The sequence below is a fragment of the Callospermophilus lateralis genome, chromosome X (genome assembly GCF_048772815.1).
Source record: "Callospermophilus lateralis isolate mCalLat2 chromosome X, mCalLat2.hap1, whole genome shotgun sequence".
NCBI classification, from domain to species: domain Eukaryota; kingdom Metazoa; phylum Chordata; class Mammalia; order Rodentia; family Sciuridae; genus Callospermophilus; species Callospermophilus lateralis.
The window spans coordinates 23339108-23355096 of record NC_135325.1 but is presented as its reverse complement, the minus strand read 5'-3'; the positions used below and the strand labels follow the sequence as shown (position 1 = coordinate 23355096).

General features: G+C 34.9%; 1 protein-coding gene across 1 annotated transcript in view; it reads right to left on the bottom strand.

Annotated features, from left to right (window-relative positions):
- Cfap47 (cilia and flagella associated protein 47) overlaps nucleotides 1-15989 on the bottom strand; it is a 421187-nt gene that overhangs the window by 149060 nt on the left and 256138 nt on the right. The window contains exons 44-45 of the mRNA XM_077107522.1: nucleotides 13598-13772; nucleotides 12951-12992 (exon numbers count right to left, since the gene is read on the bottom strand). Coding sequence (XP_076963637.1) covers nucleotides 12951-12992; nucleotides 13598-13772 — 217 coding nt within the window. The remainder of the gene's footprint in view (nucleotides 1-12950; nucleotides 12993-13597; nucleotides 13773-15989) is intronic.

Here is a 15989-nt window from a genome sequence, read left to right as displayed (position 1 = left end):
ATTTTCTAAAAAATTTTCATTAGTATAAATGTAGTTTAATATCATCCACTGAGGAAAAGCCATTTTGTGAATAAAATAACAATAATTTAAAATGATAAAAATCTATACTAATTATCAACTAATTTAATTTTTGAAATGTTAGTCAACTTTGGCTGGGGGTATAGTTCATTAATAGATTCCTTGCCTACCATGAATAAGGCCCTAGGTTCAATCCCCAGCACCACATAAAAAATACTACATGTATATTATATAGACATATATAATATATATACTTTCCTTTTCTATCACCAGAAAAAAAAAAATCTAAACTAATAGTTAGGGGTGAAAAGACAGAGATGGGGAGAGAGATAAGAAAAAAAGGATGATAAAATTAAATGAGAGAATCCAAGAAGGAAAACTAAGTATTTATGTTTGTGATGTAAAGAGAATGGCATAAATGTGGCACTTTTTTTTTTTTGATGCCAGGCATTAAACCCAGGGGCACTTAATCACTGAGGCACACCCCCAGCTCTTTTGTCTATTTTATTTAGAGATAAGGTGAGGTCTCACTGAGTTGCATAGGGCCTCATTAAGTTATTGAGGCTGGCTTTGAACTCTTAATCCTTCTGTCCCCCAAGCCGCTGGGATTACAGGCATGTGCCACCACATCTGGCAAATGTGACACTTTTTTTTTTTCTTTTTATGGTTCTGGGGATTGAACCCAATTCCTTGTGCATGACAGGTAAGCAGTCTATCAACTGAGCTATATCCCCAACCCGAATGTGACACTTTTTAACTGACAAATCCCCAATGGCAAGAATACTGAAAATGCCTCCCCATATAAAGTGTGTTCAGCGTACATAAGCAGGGAAAACTGGTATGCAGTTCCCTGTTTGACTTTGCTAAAAATTACAACTACACATTCTCCCAGGTTTCTTAAAGCTTAAGAAAAAAAGGCCACAGAGAAATATCAAAATGTTGTAGTACATAAATGGTAAGGATTGTCAGTTATTTCAGCATAGCCAAGTAAGGCTTAATAAATATAGAAAAGCCTAATCTTATTAAAATTGTTGTTCAAATCTAGGAGGGCTTCACTAATTTTCTGTCTTCTTGATCTCCCAATTATTGAAATAGGTATAATAAGTTCTCCCACTGTCATTGAGAATTTCTTCATTTCCTCTTTTATATTTGTTGCTTTATTTTATATATTTTGAATATATGTGATTAGATGGAAATAAGTTCCCAACTGTTTTCTAGGTTGGATTTTCCCTTTTTAATTAAGTAATGCATTTATTTGCCTAAATGTGTGTTTATTCTAATATTAATGTATCAATTCCAGCTATATTTTTATTAATAAATACCTGACATAAATTTCTGGATATTTTACCAGGTAATTTTATGAATTGTATAAAGCTCTAGTTTCCATTGTGAAAATATAAACTTTTATATTTTAGTCTGTCTATATTTATTGTGATTAATGATACTGAAGTTGCCTAATGGGTTAACTTGTCCTTTGCAATTTGTCCTTTACAAACTGGCTTTTTTCCTTTATTTAAAAATCTTTTCCCCATATCCTAAATTCTAAAGGAAAGTTACGTATAAATAAAAGTATTAATTGTTACAGTCAGCTACAATTGGTGGAAAAAGGTGATCAGAAACATTGGTGATGAGATGTTATAATCTGTAATCTTTCTTTAGATTTACAGAACTCAGAACATCTGGTGACTTTTCGACATCATTAGAATGTGCATGAAAGATATGGACCACTGCTGGATTAATGATTACTATAGTATCCACCTATTTGTGGCTAAAAGTATACTTCCTTAATTTTCCTATATAAGCTCTTTGATTGGAGTTGTTAGCTAAGATGATCCTTAAGATATAGTCTGGCCAATTTATGATCAGATTGCTAATCATGAAGTTCTTTCCCTGCCACTGCCTTGCCTTTGGACTAATTGGCTTCCATCATGCAGTAAGCAAGCAAATGGAACCTCTTGTGAAGTGACAATACATGTTTATTATAGCATCTTATTCTGTGTCTCTCTTTACCACATCCTCTCCCTACCTTCATCTGTGTTCCCATATTTAAAAATTTTTTTTTAGTTGTTGATGGACTTTTATTTCATTTATTTATTTATATATGGTGCTGAGAATCAAACTCAGTGCCTTACATATGCTAGGCAAGAACTCTACCACTGAGCCACAACCCCAGCCCCCCATGTTTTTTATTAGATTCATCAAGTTTTCTTTATTTCCTTTTATGCCACCACAACCTTAAAAATTATGCATTCTATCTCATAGTTTTGGCTTATCCCAAATTTCAATATTCATACTTCATTTAAAAATATTTTAAAATAGTTCAACCCTGGTTCCCCCAAATCTAAGAGCCTTATATGTCTATAATGACAATAAGCCCTTCCTTATATAGTTGTCAAGTAATTGAGTTTAGTTCATTTTTATAACAACTGAATTATTCATTCTATAGTCAGTGCTCATGGGATTTATCCACATTTACTGATTATTTTATTAACTAATGTGCTTATATTCTAAACTACTCTGAATTCAATTTAATTTAACTATAAGTAGATCTTAAATTTGTTGCTAGCAAATTACTTTGAGTTTTAAGTTGTCTCAATTTCTTTGTTAGGTTGCAATGGTTAGGTTTCATCCTGACTCTTGAATGATATTTTACTAGAATATAAAATGCTATACTGACAGTTCATTTGCATCAGCACCATAGATATACAATCTTTTGGTTTCTAATGTTACTGTTGGTAATTCTGGCTGCAGCATAATTTTTGTTCCTTTGCAAAATGGTCTGTTCTTTTCCTCCTATTACTTCTCAGAATTTCTCTTGTCTTTGCTATTCTATTATCTCACTATACAACCTTATCTGTATGAATTTAGGTGTCACTCTATTGTCTTCTGACATCCTAAAAATATTTCTGCCACTTCTTTTCTCTTTTGCTCCTAGAAATAGAAATTTGTCGTTCCTAAATGCTCATTCCTACATGTCTTATTCTCCTTTCATTTTCCAGTAATCTCTTAGACATAAATGTGGAGATAGTTGAATGTACATCCCTTGGACCAATTTCCTCCCATCAAACAAGTATCCATCTATTAAATGTAGATCAGATATATCCAATTGCAATTTTCTAATAATTCAGAGGAAAATTTCCACCATGGAAAATCTCTTTATCTTCTGGTTAATTGACAACTTTATTTCTACCAAAAACATGCGCCATAACTCACTTGAATGCTTCCTATCTCTGCCAACACCATCACTACCAGGTCTACATGTCAGAGACTGTACAGCCTTGATAAGATAATGTTCCTCTACATTTTTCCCCTAATGGTTGTACTTATTGAGTATAGGGGGGTTTGTTTCCTCAGGAGGAATGCAAAAGAGAAACGTCAATACAGTGCCACAGTAATACACAAAGCAAGACTCATTCCACATTCATTCATTAGAAAAAAAAAATCATTTTAAACACCTACTATGCGCTAGGAGGTATGCAGAGGAGGCAGATTCCTGACTTTATAGTAGATGCAAATAATACATTTTTGAGGAAAAAGATTATCATGGGGTAGACTGTTTCCTCTTTATACCTAAATTATGTTTTAATTGGGCTTGAGTCGACAGAGGCCATTAAATGTGTTTTTCAATCTGGCCACATCAGCTTAGTAATTAAGGGGAATTCCTCATAGGATTCATATAAATAACTGGCTGCTATCTTTCCTTTCCATTGCTGTTTAATATTTGAATTTCTGAATGTCTTCATGGATCATTTAATGGAAAATTAAGAGAGAGCCTATCAAGGAGTGCTAGCATGCCAGCATTTAGTTTAAAAGTTGTGGGTTTTTTTCATATATAATTTTCTAAGAAGACAAAATTTCCAAAAGAAAAGAACTGAAATAAGATTTCACTTTCTAATTAACCCCTCCATGGGGATAGAAGCAAGGGATTGCTGACAGCAAATTAACTTTGTGCTTTGCATTTTCATTTCTGAATACCATAAACTTTCTCTAATTGTCTTGTATTAAAAATCAACTCTTTTTTGAACAGAGTTGGATTGTAAGTTCTTGCTGATTGATTTACTAAGTGTGCAAATTAGTTTGAAAGAGCTGTGAGCAAGCCAATAAACAGTATGTTCTCTAGGACTTAAACTAGGGGAAAAGGCTTATAAAATTTCTGATTAAATGCTTCTCTAAATGTATTATTGCAGAGCATATGTTCACTGTTGAAGACCTAATAGAAAGAAAAACTATTTTAAAGTTCACATTTCTTTTACTTGTGGGCTTTGTGTCCAGAGATTAAAAATGAAAAAAAAAGTTAAAATGAGTTATTTATCAGACTGAAAATATCTTATATTAAAACTAAAATGATAAAGAATATATTCAGTCTTAGAAATAACAATTATGGCACGCCTGTAATCCCAGAGGCTCAGGAGGCTGAGGCAGGATTGCAAGTTCAAAACCCACCTTAGCAACAGCGACACACTAAGCAACTCAGAGAGACCCTGTCTGTAAATAAAATACAAAATAGGGCTGGGGATGTGGCTCAGTGGGCAAGTGCCCCTGAGGTTCATTCCCTAGTGCAAAAAAAAAAATCATGTTTAAATGGTTATATTAAATTATTTGTCTTAAGATGTATTATTTTAATAATACAAGACACAATATTGTCTTACTGATGGAATGGTATGAAGCAACAGCCTGGAGTGGGTAGAAAATCCAAATGTTAGAACATGATGTAGACTGACAACTGAATAAGCTATAGACTCTGAATGTGAGAGGACAGATGTTGGGGCTCAAAGAATAATACTACCAGAATAGGATGCTTTTTTAGCATGTTGAGCAACTTGAGCTAAAGAAAATTAAAAGGCCTTAAAAGCACTTTTGCTCCTCTCATTCCAAAAGCAGGGAAGAGCTTTCTCTGGAATTCTCATTTGCATTAAGTGAACACAATTTCCTTCCACCCCACACTGAAATCCCATTTTATGACTCAGAAAAGAAGACAAATATAACCATACCTGGAGCTGGATGGACTTCTATTATAAGGTAATATCTATCTCTTAGGCTCATTCAAATTCTAAAGATAATCTTTTACAAGCTCATCTCTGTCTTTGGGACTATTCATTCCCCATTCTTCTCTTCCCCAATAGAAAAGGGATATAGAAATTTGTGAACAATATTAAGGGAGTGAGTAATCATACTCCTGTGATTTTTTTCCCTATTTGCATGCTAATAAATTTGTATGCCTTTTCTTCTTCATAATATTTATCAATTTATTCCAATGAACCTGGAGAGGGCAAAGGGAAAATTTCCTTTTGTCCTTTCTCAGATATGGGAAGGCAACCAAGAGAGAAATTTATCAGTTATCACTGGGATAATCAAAAGTAGGAAGTAAGCATATAATCGGGCAAGTGGCACAGAGAAAAGAGAACATAGATACAGCTGATGTCAAGCCAGTTTCATAGTTAAGAAAGACCTAGGATTTCAAATTGAGTTTGTGGGGGTCTAGGTTTGGCAGGAATAATAAACCAAAATTTGAGAAGGAGCCTGGCAGGAACAAACCAGGATTTAAGAAATAAAGTAGAAACTTATTCCAGGATGCTGAGAAATAAGACAGAGAGTGATGCATTACAAGGATGAAGTCATGTAAAAGGGGAGCCAGGGCTATAAGACCTAGCATCAGATTGGTATGCACAACCCTCAAGTATGACACAAGGCTGGTACTAAGTACATATCAGGCTTCAGATTCCACTCCTGAGATGAAAATTGACTTGTGATTGGGATGAAACTTCTCAACAGGGATGGCAGCAGGAAGGGAAAGAAATTGGAAATTTTCTATATTCAATGCTACTGAAAGTTTACCTAGCGGACTTCTTTAAAATATTAACAATAAGAAAATATTACTGTAAAGGGCTGTGAACTGAAGTTCTCTAAAGCAGCCTCATCTATATTAAAGATGCTATAGAATGAACTGGGCTGACTAGAACATTGTGATTGTGGAGAGATGGAATGTTGTAGGTCAGGAGTCAAAATTACCTTGGGCTGTCTAACTCCCTTTAATAGGCATTTGCTTTCAACCTCTGTATCTGTAAAACTCTTGGAATGTATCACTAAGCATAACCAACTGTAGCTTCCACCAACCCTAAAGCTAAGAATGTTATAACATTTGAAACCTATAGAAAAGATTACTCCATCTTGTGTTGCCCACTTACCAATGTATTTGTGTAATGTATTGATTCATAACATCTTTGGTCTGTGGCTATAAAGTTCATGTAACACCTTCTAGAACACTCTTTCAAAGCAAGTTCAATTTGTGTTTCCAGGCCTAAATCACTCATATTTCACTCAGAATATTATTCTCTTATTTTCCATTAAAGCATAGTCATTATTTTGCATGGACAGGATACATTTTATGTGTTTTCTCAGATCCCCTTGATTCTAGCAGCCTCAGTCACTTGTCCTATTTCCATATTCCTCTACCTGGAGATGACCTATATCTTGCATCAGAAGTTACAAAAACAAGGTTTGGCTGCCACTTTACAGTCAGAAAAATCAGCCCCCTATGCAGTTTCAGACTCCTTTTATCATGGTAAGTCATGGAACTTGACACTCCATGGGCCAGGAAGTGCCACCTTGAAGGCTAGAGCAATTTATTAACTCCTCATGGAGTAAAATGTGGCAAAAGGAATAGAAGACAGGACATTAAAATGTTGATAAAATTCTTTTCCCCCCTTTCTCATATTGATTGCCCAGGATCACTTTTCATATGGCTTTTCTAGGGTTGCATTCTGAGAGACTTGTATATAATCATGGAAGTAAGTAATGGACATAATGGTAACAGCTCATGTATCAAGCATTTTGTATTTTCTGTTTTTTCCCTTCCTGTTCTCTTTTTTTTCTCCTCTCAGTACCCTTGGTTTTCACCATCCAAGTAAAACATCATGACCTAATTCTTGCTTCAAGCTTCATTTCTAGGGGACTTAAATTGAACTAATTTATTAACTTAAGAATAAATGGCACTGTGCCTTATTATTTTATATAGCATAGAATAATGGAATAGCAATAGACAAAAACTTAGTAGTTTTATTTTAATTATTCAGTAGTCTTAGGTGCTTACTCAGAAGACTTTGGAATTGGGTAAGACCTGGAAATACCCCAAACAGCAAAGTGCTCAAATAGTTTTTCAGGAAAAGCCTCCAGATCCTCTCAAGGATAGTTTGGAACCTGCTTTGTAAGAACTGACATGTGCAACCTGATTATGTCCATGACCTTCTGATGGTACAAGCTTAAAATACGCCCCAATAGAACATAATAACTCCCCTTGGAAAGAATCATGAAATGTGGGAGTAGGCAAGATGACCATTTACACCTGTGTAAAAGGACATTAAATCATCCCCCTTTAACCATCCAATTAAAAAAACAACTCTTTTCTTTCTTCTTTTTCCTATTTATTTTTTTTTAAATACCAGAGATTGAACCCAGGGGTGGCTTAACCAATGAGCCACATCCCTAGCCTTTTTTATTTTATTTTTTTATTTTGAGACAGGGTCTTGCTAAATTGCTTAGGGCCTTGCTAAATTGCTGAGACTGGAAATTATCAACTCACAATTCTCCTGCCTCAGCCTCCTGCGTGGCTAGGATTATGGCCCCTTCTTTCCTCTTATAAATTTTCCTCCTACCAACTGATTGGGAAGACAGATTCAAGCTTCTTTTTAGCTCCTGACCTCTTTGCTGGTGGACTGTGCAATAAAGTCTAATTTTTTTGCAAAAATCTGGTACCAAGTACTGGCTTCTCTGTGCATAGGTCAGTAATTCCTTGCTCAATGTCAATTTCTGGAAACTCAGCTAGGACTCTGAGTCCTTTAACTGCCTGTCCTAGACTCTGTGGTCCCTTAATAGTGTGGCTATGACCTGCAGTGGCCAGCTGGACTGATACCAATCTGGAAGCATCAGCTTCCTAAATCTGTTTTCCCACTGTGCCACTGTCAGCCCTCAGCATCAACTTCACTTTTGCAAAAATAAAATAAACTTATCTGGGAGCCAGGCATGGTGGCACATGCTTGTAATCCCAGTGATTCGGGAGGCTAAGGCAGGAGGATCGTGAGTTCAAAGCCAGCCTCAGCAAAGGCAAGGCACTAAACAATTCAATGAGACCCTGTCTCTAAATAAAATACAAAATAGGGCTGGGGATGTGGTTCAGTGATCAAGTGCCCCTAAATTCAATCCCAGTACCAAAAAAAAAAAAAAAAAAAAAGAAAGAAAGAAAAGAAAAAGAAAGAAACTTAACTGGGAAGAAGACATTTCTGAGTGGGTAATCCTACTAGGACAACTGTTCTTTGAACTGCTTTTCTGGTTTAGGGGCATAAACTACAACTCTGGTTTTGACTTTTTTTTTTTTTTTTTTTTTTTTTTAGTAGCAGGGATTGAACTCAGGGGCACTTAACCACTGAGCCACATTCCCAGCCCCTTTACTTTTTATTTTGAGACAGTCTCAGTAAGTTGATTAAGGCCTCACTGAGGCTGGCTTTGAACTTGCAATCCTCTTGCCTTAGCCTCCCATGTAACTGGGATTACAGGCGTGTGCTACTATGCCAGCTTGGTTTTGAGTTTTGGGTGTTGTTATAGGTTAGATATGGAATGTTCCCCAAAGACTCATGTGCTGAAGGCTTAGTCCCTAATGCAGCAATGTTTTGAAGTGAGACTTTTGAGAATTTCTTGGATTATGAGGGCTCTAACCTCATCAGTGGATTTATCCATTGACAGATTCATAATTGTATGGACTATTGAGATGTGGTGGAAACTGTAAGAGGCAGGTCCTAGTTGGAGGTAGTAGGTCACAGGGACCATGCCCTGGAAGGGATTATCTAGTATCTAGTCCTTAGTCTCTTCCTTTCTTTCTTTCTCCCCCTATCCCTCCCTCTCTCACCCCCCCCATTTCCTCTCCCCCTCCCTCCTGGCTACCACCATTATATGAGAAGATTTGTTCTGCCATGCCCTTTCACCAGGATGTACTATCTCATCACAGGTCCAGAAACAAAAGAGCCAAGTGGACATGGATTGAAACCTCTGAAACTGTGAGACAAAATAAATGTTTTCTCCTCGAAGCTGATTTTCTTAAGTATTTTATCAGCAACAAAAAGCTAGCTAACACAGAAAATTAGTTCTACAAACAGGGTGAAATAATCTTTTAGGGAGTCATGGAATAGTTCAGTCACCTGGACTGGTCTGGTCTGGTCTGAAAATGCACTCTGGTTTAATGTAATTGTTCATTGTTTTATGTATCCTTTTGCTTATTAGTGTGTTTGTTAGTCTCTGTTTTATTAGTTTGTGTTTGTGATAATTGACTTGATAGACTTAGATATTTGGTGGCTGTGGCATTATCCATTTGAAATTTTTCTATATGAAGATCTTTTGGCCTCCAGAGAAAACGGACGAATGCTCCCTCTGGCTCAATCTGGGCACCTCTAGGTGAATAAAAAGTCTTGACAGAGCTTACATGGTAACACACCCATGATGTGAGGTGATTTTAGAGGGAACCACCTCAGAAGAACTGGGTTTAGGGACCTCTAGCAGCTAAACCCAGAGTTACACAGAAGGGAGTGATCAATCTCATTATACTCTGAGCTGCCCCACACCCCTTAATGTTTGGGGTTTTTTGAGACATATGAAAGGCGATGTTCAGTTCATTGGTGACTCTCTGGGAAGGAATCCCCATAAGCAGCATATTATTGACCAAAAACATTTCCTGAGCACCAATTCTTGTTCTGGCCCACCAGATAAGTCTCTTACAAAAATAGATCCTAAAGATAGCTTGGGCAGAATTTAGTTCAAACACATCAAGGTAAACTTTCCCCAGAATTCTGAAGAATTGTTTTGGAGAGATTTCTTGCAGCTGTATCCCTATTGCTGGCAGGAGATTCTCTGGCACTTTTTAACAAAATTGAGCTCATGGTAATATCTTATGGCTTTTTTCTGGTGTGTTCACTTTCAGTTCTGCACACCTCGTTTATTAGTTTGTTTGATCTGTGTGCCTCATTAAAATTTTTCTTATAAATACATTTAAGATAATTCTTAAACTGTAGTTTAGAGTTGACATGTAAGGATTTTTAACTCTATGTTCTGCCTATTTTAAATCTGTTGATTATTCAAGGTTGCTTGGAAGTTTGTTAGTTTAGCCAGTCCTAGCTAAAATGCAAACATCTAAGTGTTAATTCCTAAACTCATTTGAAAGTAAGGAAGGGAAAAAAGATATGAGTTTTTTTGTAAATAATAATAATAAGAATACTACTACTACTAATAATAAAAACAAGGTGTTATGAGAATTGTTTTAACTGAAACAATTTGTCCCATAGCCTATAAGACTGTCAAGTGAAAATAATTTAATAAGCTAATCAATCAATAGATGCCTTTGAATCTATGTATGAAAATATAAATGTGCTTATGAAATAAAATTGCAAAACGATTTTATTTTCTGAAAAATAAAACACAGAGAGTGACTTATACTAAAACCTTCAAGTGTTAGAAGAAAAAAAATCATCAAAAATGAAAGAATATCATATAAAAATTGTTAATCAGAAATTATGTAGGTAGAAATAAGTGACTGAAAATTATGGAGACAATTGATAAATACAGACATTTAAGATGTCAAGACAGCACTAATAATTTATGAGATACCATTTTGGCTTGACAACCAGAGTAGCAAAGCCTTTTTATTGAAATAGTATTCCCAAAGTCAAAATTGGGTGAGTTCTCATATGGCTAATCAAATTTCTCTCTCTATGGTTACTGTCAATAAAATTCATTGGCTAGAATGAATTTTATTGACAGTAACATAGATGGAGTGAGACTAAACCACAGAAGAGTAGAAACTGATACTGACAATGCCAAAGTATATGACTCAAAGATGAACATTGGAAATACCTTTTTTTATCAAAGTTCTCAAAAGGCGAAAGCCTTCTCTACTGTGTTCACTGCTTTATCTCTGGTTCCTGAACATCACCTGTACATAGTAAACTCTCAATAAATATTTGTTGAATTAAATATCATCTAATATCTTAGATATATGTTCTGGATATTTAATCTCTCTGAAACATAGAGGTTGAACTAGATCAAAGGCTTTCAAAGTATGTTCATTGGAATTCTGACCCTATGAGAGTCTGCTTTATGAACCACTGCTGAGGGTACAACAGGGGATAGAGGATATCAGTAGATGGAGTCCTAAAGGATTTTCTCTAGTATATTTTCTCTATATTCTCAAACATAGCACAAGGTAATTTCTGAGGGTCCATAATGGCCTCATAACCTCCATATATTAGGATTTCTACATTTATGATTGTTTCTGTCAGCTTTTTTTGCTGCAGTGACTAAAAGATCCCACCAGAACAATTGTAGATGAGGAAAAGTTTATTTGGGGACTCATGATTTCAGAGGTCTTAGTCCGTATACAGCCAGCTCCATTCCCCAGGGCTCCAGGTAAGGCTGAATATCATGGCAGAAGAGTGTGACAGGGGGAAGCAGCTCACATGATGATCAGAAAGCAGAGACACTCCACTACAAAATCTATACCCTGAAGCCATGCCTCCCAATGCTCACCTCCTCCAGCCACATCTCCAGCCACTTGGTTAATCACATCAGGGGATTAATTCACTAGTTGGGTTAAGACTCTCACAACCCAATCATTTCTCCTCTGAATCTTCTTGTATTGCCTCACACATGAGCTTTTTGGGGACACCTCATATCCAAACCATAACAATGACTTCATAAATAATTCCAGGTAAATTTAAATAGGTACAAACTGAATTATAAAAGATTGAGAAAACTTAAGAATTTCCAATCAAATTATGGCATGCTGGCTTCAGTGAACTATGATAGGGGAAAAAAACTAAATTGCATAAGTATTGATATTATTGATGTATCTTCTATGGTTATTAAAATCATCCTCAAAATTTTAGCAATTAAATCACTATGACTAAAAGAATTTGCAAGTGTGTTCTATACCATTCTACAGAAATAACCAAAAATTCTATCCATAGTTTCTGAGAGAATCATCACAGTTATAAAAGATACGATAAAAAGAATAAGAAGTAGTTTCACTTCCAACATTACAGCATGAAGATGCCCATGGCCACACTTCCCAGCAAAGTGGAGATATTATAAAAAATAAAATATAAATAAGAACACATTTGATGTTTCTGTATATTATAGGAATATAGTTAATGGTCCTTCATTTATTCAAGGAAATACATGAAAACTTAATTAAAAAGAATGAGTCTGTAGTATTTGTACCAACAGGTGCCCCCAATCCTCTCCACTCTTAAATTACAAAGATGGAAATCATTCCAGATGGATCCAAGCAAAAAAAAAAAAAAGGATAATCTTTATCATTTCACATGGTAGGAGGTATATACTTCCTCTTATCTTATATACCTGAGCATACTGCTTGAAGCTTTTTCTCTTTTGCATGCATACCTGCAATCCATATTGTAGTGCTAATTTTTTGTTATTTACTCACAACAGTTTCTTATCAATGAGTCCTTCAAAGGGAAGAACGTGAAAATTTTAATCATTTTTCCCAAGGGAATTAATGTTCAATGTATCATTCAATTAGTGGCTGAATAAATAAATGGCTTAGATTGACAATTTTAGTTGTATTTTAAAATAGTCTCAGATTTATCTAGTTCTCTCAAAGGGGATTTAAAAGTTATGAAAATAAGTTACTCATTTAAAATTCTAATAGCACATTGAAAAGTTGGAGTTATTAAAGATAAAAATGTAACATATGATGAGTGGTTTCAAACTATTGGGAAGACAAATTTGCCCTTACAGCTGTGTGGCTGACTCAGGATTTTATTTTTATTTTTTGCATTTGAATGTTTAGACAAGGCATGTATACTCTAGTCAACATAGAATTCATCATTCCTATTGCCTTAGACCAGAAATAACCCTTAAATTATCATTACCTGCTTGGTTACTTGGCATTTGCATTTGGGATCTCAGTTCTCCTAGGAAGGTAAAGTGAACAGATTATCTTATAATTTACAACTTATAACCACCCTTTTAGACATAGAGATATTTTACAGTCAGCATAAATGCTCAGAGTAACAAATAAAATGTGTCTTTTTGAATGCTAAGAATTGAACTTATGGCCTCCCACATGATCCTACTGAACCCCCACCCCAAATAAAACTGTAATGCAACCAACTTTAGCAAAAATGTAACTTGGAACCCATAATACTAGAGTTATTCTAGTATTAGCCCTGGTAAGAAATTACATTCTTATTATTATCTAGCAACTTGAAAGAAACTAAAATTAAAGGAAATTTTAAATAGTTAAACATATTTAGTATCATTTTTTACATCTTATCTCTTGCAATGAATCATGTCAGTGTATCAATATTGATAATAAATCTGGCGTATACATTCTTGATCACCACAACAGAATAAAAGGGCACCTGGAAACAAATAGTAAATACTCAAGTAATAAAGACCATTGTTTGGATCAAATATAAATTACACATAAATAACACATGATTCACTTTTCATATGTTCTTGCTATTAACATTCCTGGAACAGTGCTAGATAATCCACTCAAAATATTGTTGATTACCTGTTGTATCTGAAGGTTTAAATCCTTTAGGCTGAGTCAAGTTAGCTTGAGTTTCCAAAATCTGAGGTACATAGATTTTCCTGGGGATATCAAAATGTTCTGGAAGGCTCAGTTCTGTTCTATATAAAATGGATTTACGCTTCTTCAACTTTGATGTATTAAACAGCATAAGAGACTGCAAATAAATGGGAAAGTTGGAATTAAGTCTTTTAAATTTTACCTTCAAAACACACAAAAAAATAGTATTATGTATTTTGACAATAAATTTGGGAAAAAACAAAACCAATACTTCTTTAGAGATATTATTATGTAATTGATGGAAGGCAGCCCTAACACATTTCACAGAACCAATGTACTTACCTTTTATTGAGAGATGGTCAAGGTCCCCTGCTCTAATGCTTTTTTTTTTTTAAAGAGAGAGAGAGAGAGAGAGAGAGAGAGAGAGAGAGAGAGAGAGAGAGAATTTTTTTTAATATTTATTATTTTTTAGTTTTCGGAGGTCACAACATCTTTGTATGTGGTGCTGAGGATCGAACCCGGGCCGCATGCATGCCAGGCGAGCGCGCTACCACTTGAGCCACATCTCCAGCCCCTCTAATGCTTTTTTTTTTTTTTAAATTATTTTTTAGTTGTAATACCTTTTATTTATTTATTTATTTTTATATGGTGCTGAGGATCCAATGGGCCTTGCATGTGCTAGGTGAATGCTCTATTGCTGAGCCACAATCCCAGCCCTGCTCTAATGCTTTTAGTGTTGAGGAATTATTTGCCTGGGAAGGAAACTATTCTGAAAGTGAATAGCAATGAAAAAGTGCTTCCCTCCTTGAGTTAGAAACTATGCTGTTTCACATCTACCCATCAGATATAGTTATTATTAGCAGTAGAAACTGAGTCCTCCTCTTTCACTAATGATCATTTTGTGATTATATGAAAATATTTAGCTCCACCTTCTCTATAGATATGCAAATATTCTTCATATATAGGTTTGATATTTTTAGCTCCTTCAACTTTTAGTCATATAATGTGGATTACTTCAATTCACTCTCATGCATATACTTCTCTAGACACGGTATTTTCTTTCTTAAAATACAAGAGTGAAGATAAACCCAGCTCTCACAATGTAAGTGAAGTAGGTTACAAGTGATACTTTTAATTAAGTTAAAAATCAACAGGATACATATCATGCAGTACATGTCAAAGGATAGGCAATAATACATGAGAAAAGTTCTTTATATTTCTAGGAGTTCATAATCTGACAGGAGAAAGAGGAAAAATAAAAGCAAATCTAATATGTAGAATAATTTATTAAATGCAATCATAAATATAAAAACTTTATTGGGTTTTAGGGAGAAAGAAAGGAAGGAGAAGATAGAAATATACACACACACACACACACACACACACACACACACACACATAATGAAAAGGGATGTCATGGTCAAAATCTACTTCCCTAAACCATTTTTTATTTAAATAAATGGCTTTCAGAAGAATTAATAAAGAAAAAACAAATTAAAAAAATAGATAAAAAGGGAGAAAGACAGAGAGCACTGTGATAGGCTGAAAGTTGGAAATGTTCAGTCTTTAAAAATATTTATTCTAATAATGTACTGATAACTAAATAAGTCTTCCTCAATTCACTGTTATATAGAAGTAAACATTTTGGTTTAAGCTGAAGAAAACGATCAGATTCTTCAAAACATAGTACAGATAGGTTAGTCAAGAGAATGTCAAAGCCTCAGTCTTTAATACTTCTGAGCCTATCAGACCTTAAAATATAGGTCATCTTTAAAAATCATCATTAATTGTTAGAAATCTGTGGTTAGCCTGCATTGATTCTGGCATTTTGACAAATAAATCATCAATACAATGTCAAGTATTCTATTTAAATATATGTAAATGTAAGTATAAAGCTTAAACAGCAAGGATGAAAAATATATAAGTGTATATAATTTGTTAAAGCAGAATCTCACTCATTTTAATAGAGACCAGAAGTAATAGAGGGAGGCTGTTCTCTGATATCTAGGGAAAAGTAACAGAGGAAATTCAAAAGCTACAGGGAGCATGCCTCATGAGTTTGGAGCAAGGCAGCCTGTGCTGAAGAAGTGACCCTGGGTCAATGTGCTCCACTGGAGGAGTTGAGATCAGAGAAGGCATGACTGACCAGGAGGACCATATAGACCACCCTGAGGATGTTGGCTTTTATCTGACAGGAGCTATAATGTCAGAGAGGAGCAACATGAGGAGGTTTGTATTTAGAAGAATAACTTTGGCTTGCCCTTGAGAACAGATTAAACCTTATTTCAATCATAAAAATAGATTGTACCATATTTCAAGCTATAAGAATAGAGTCTGTAATAATAGTACCAGTAGTGATAATAATCATAATCAT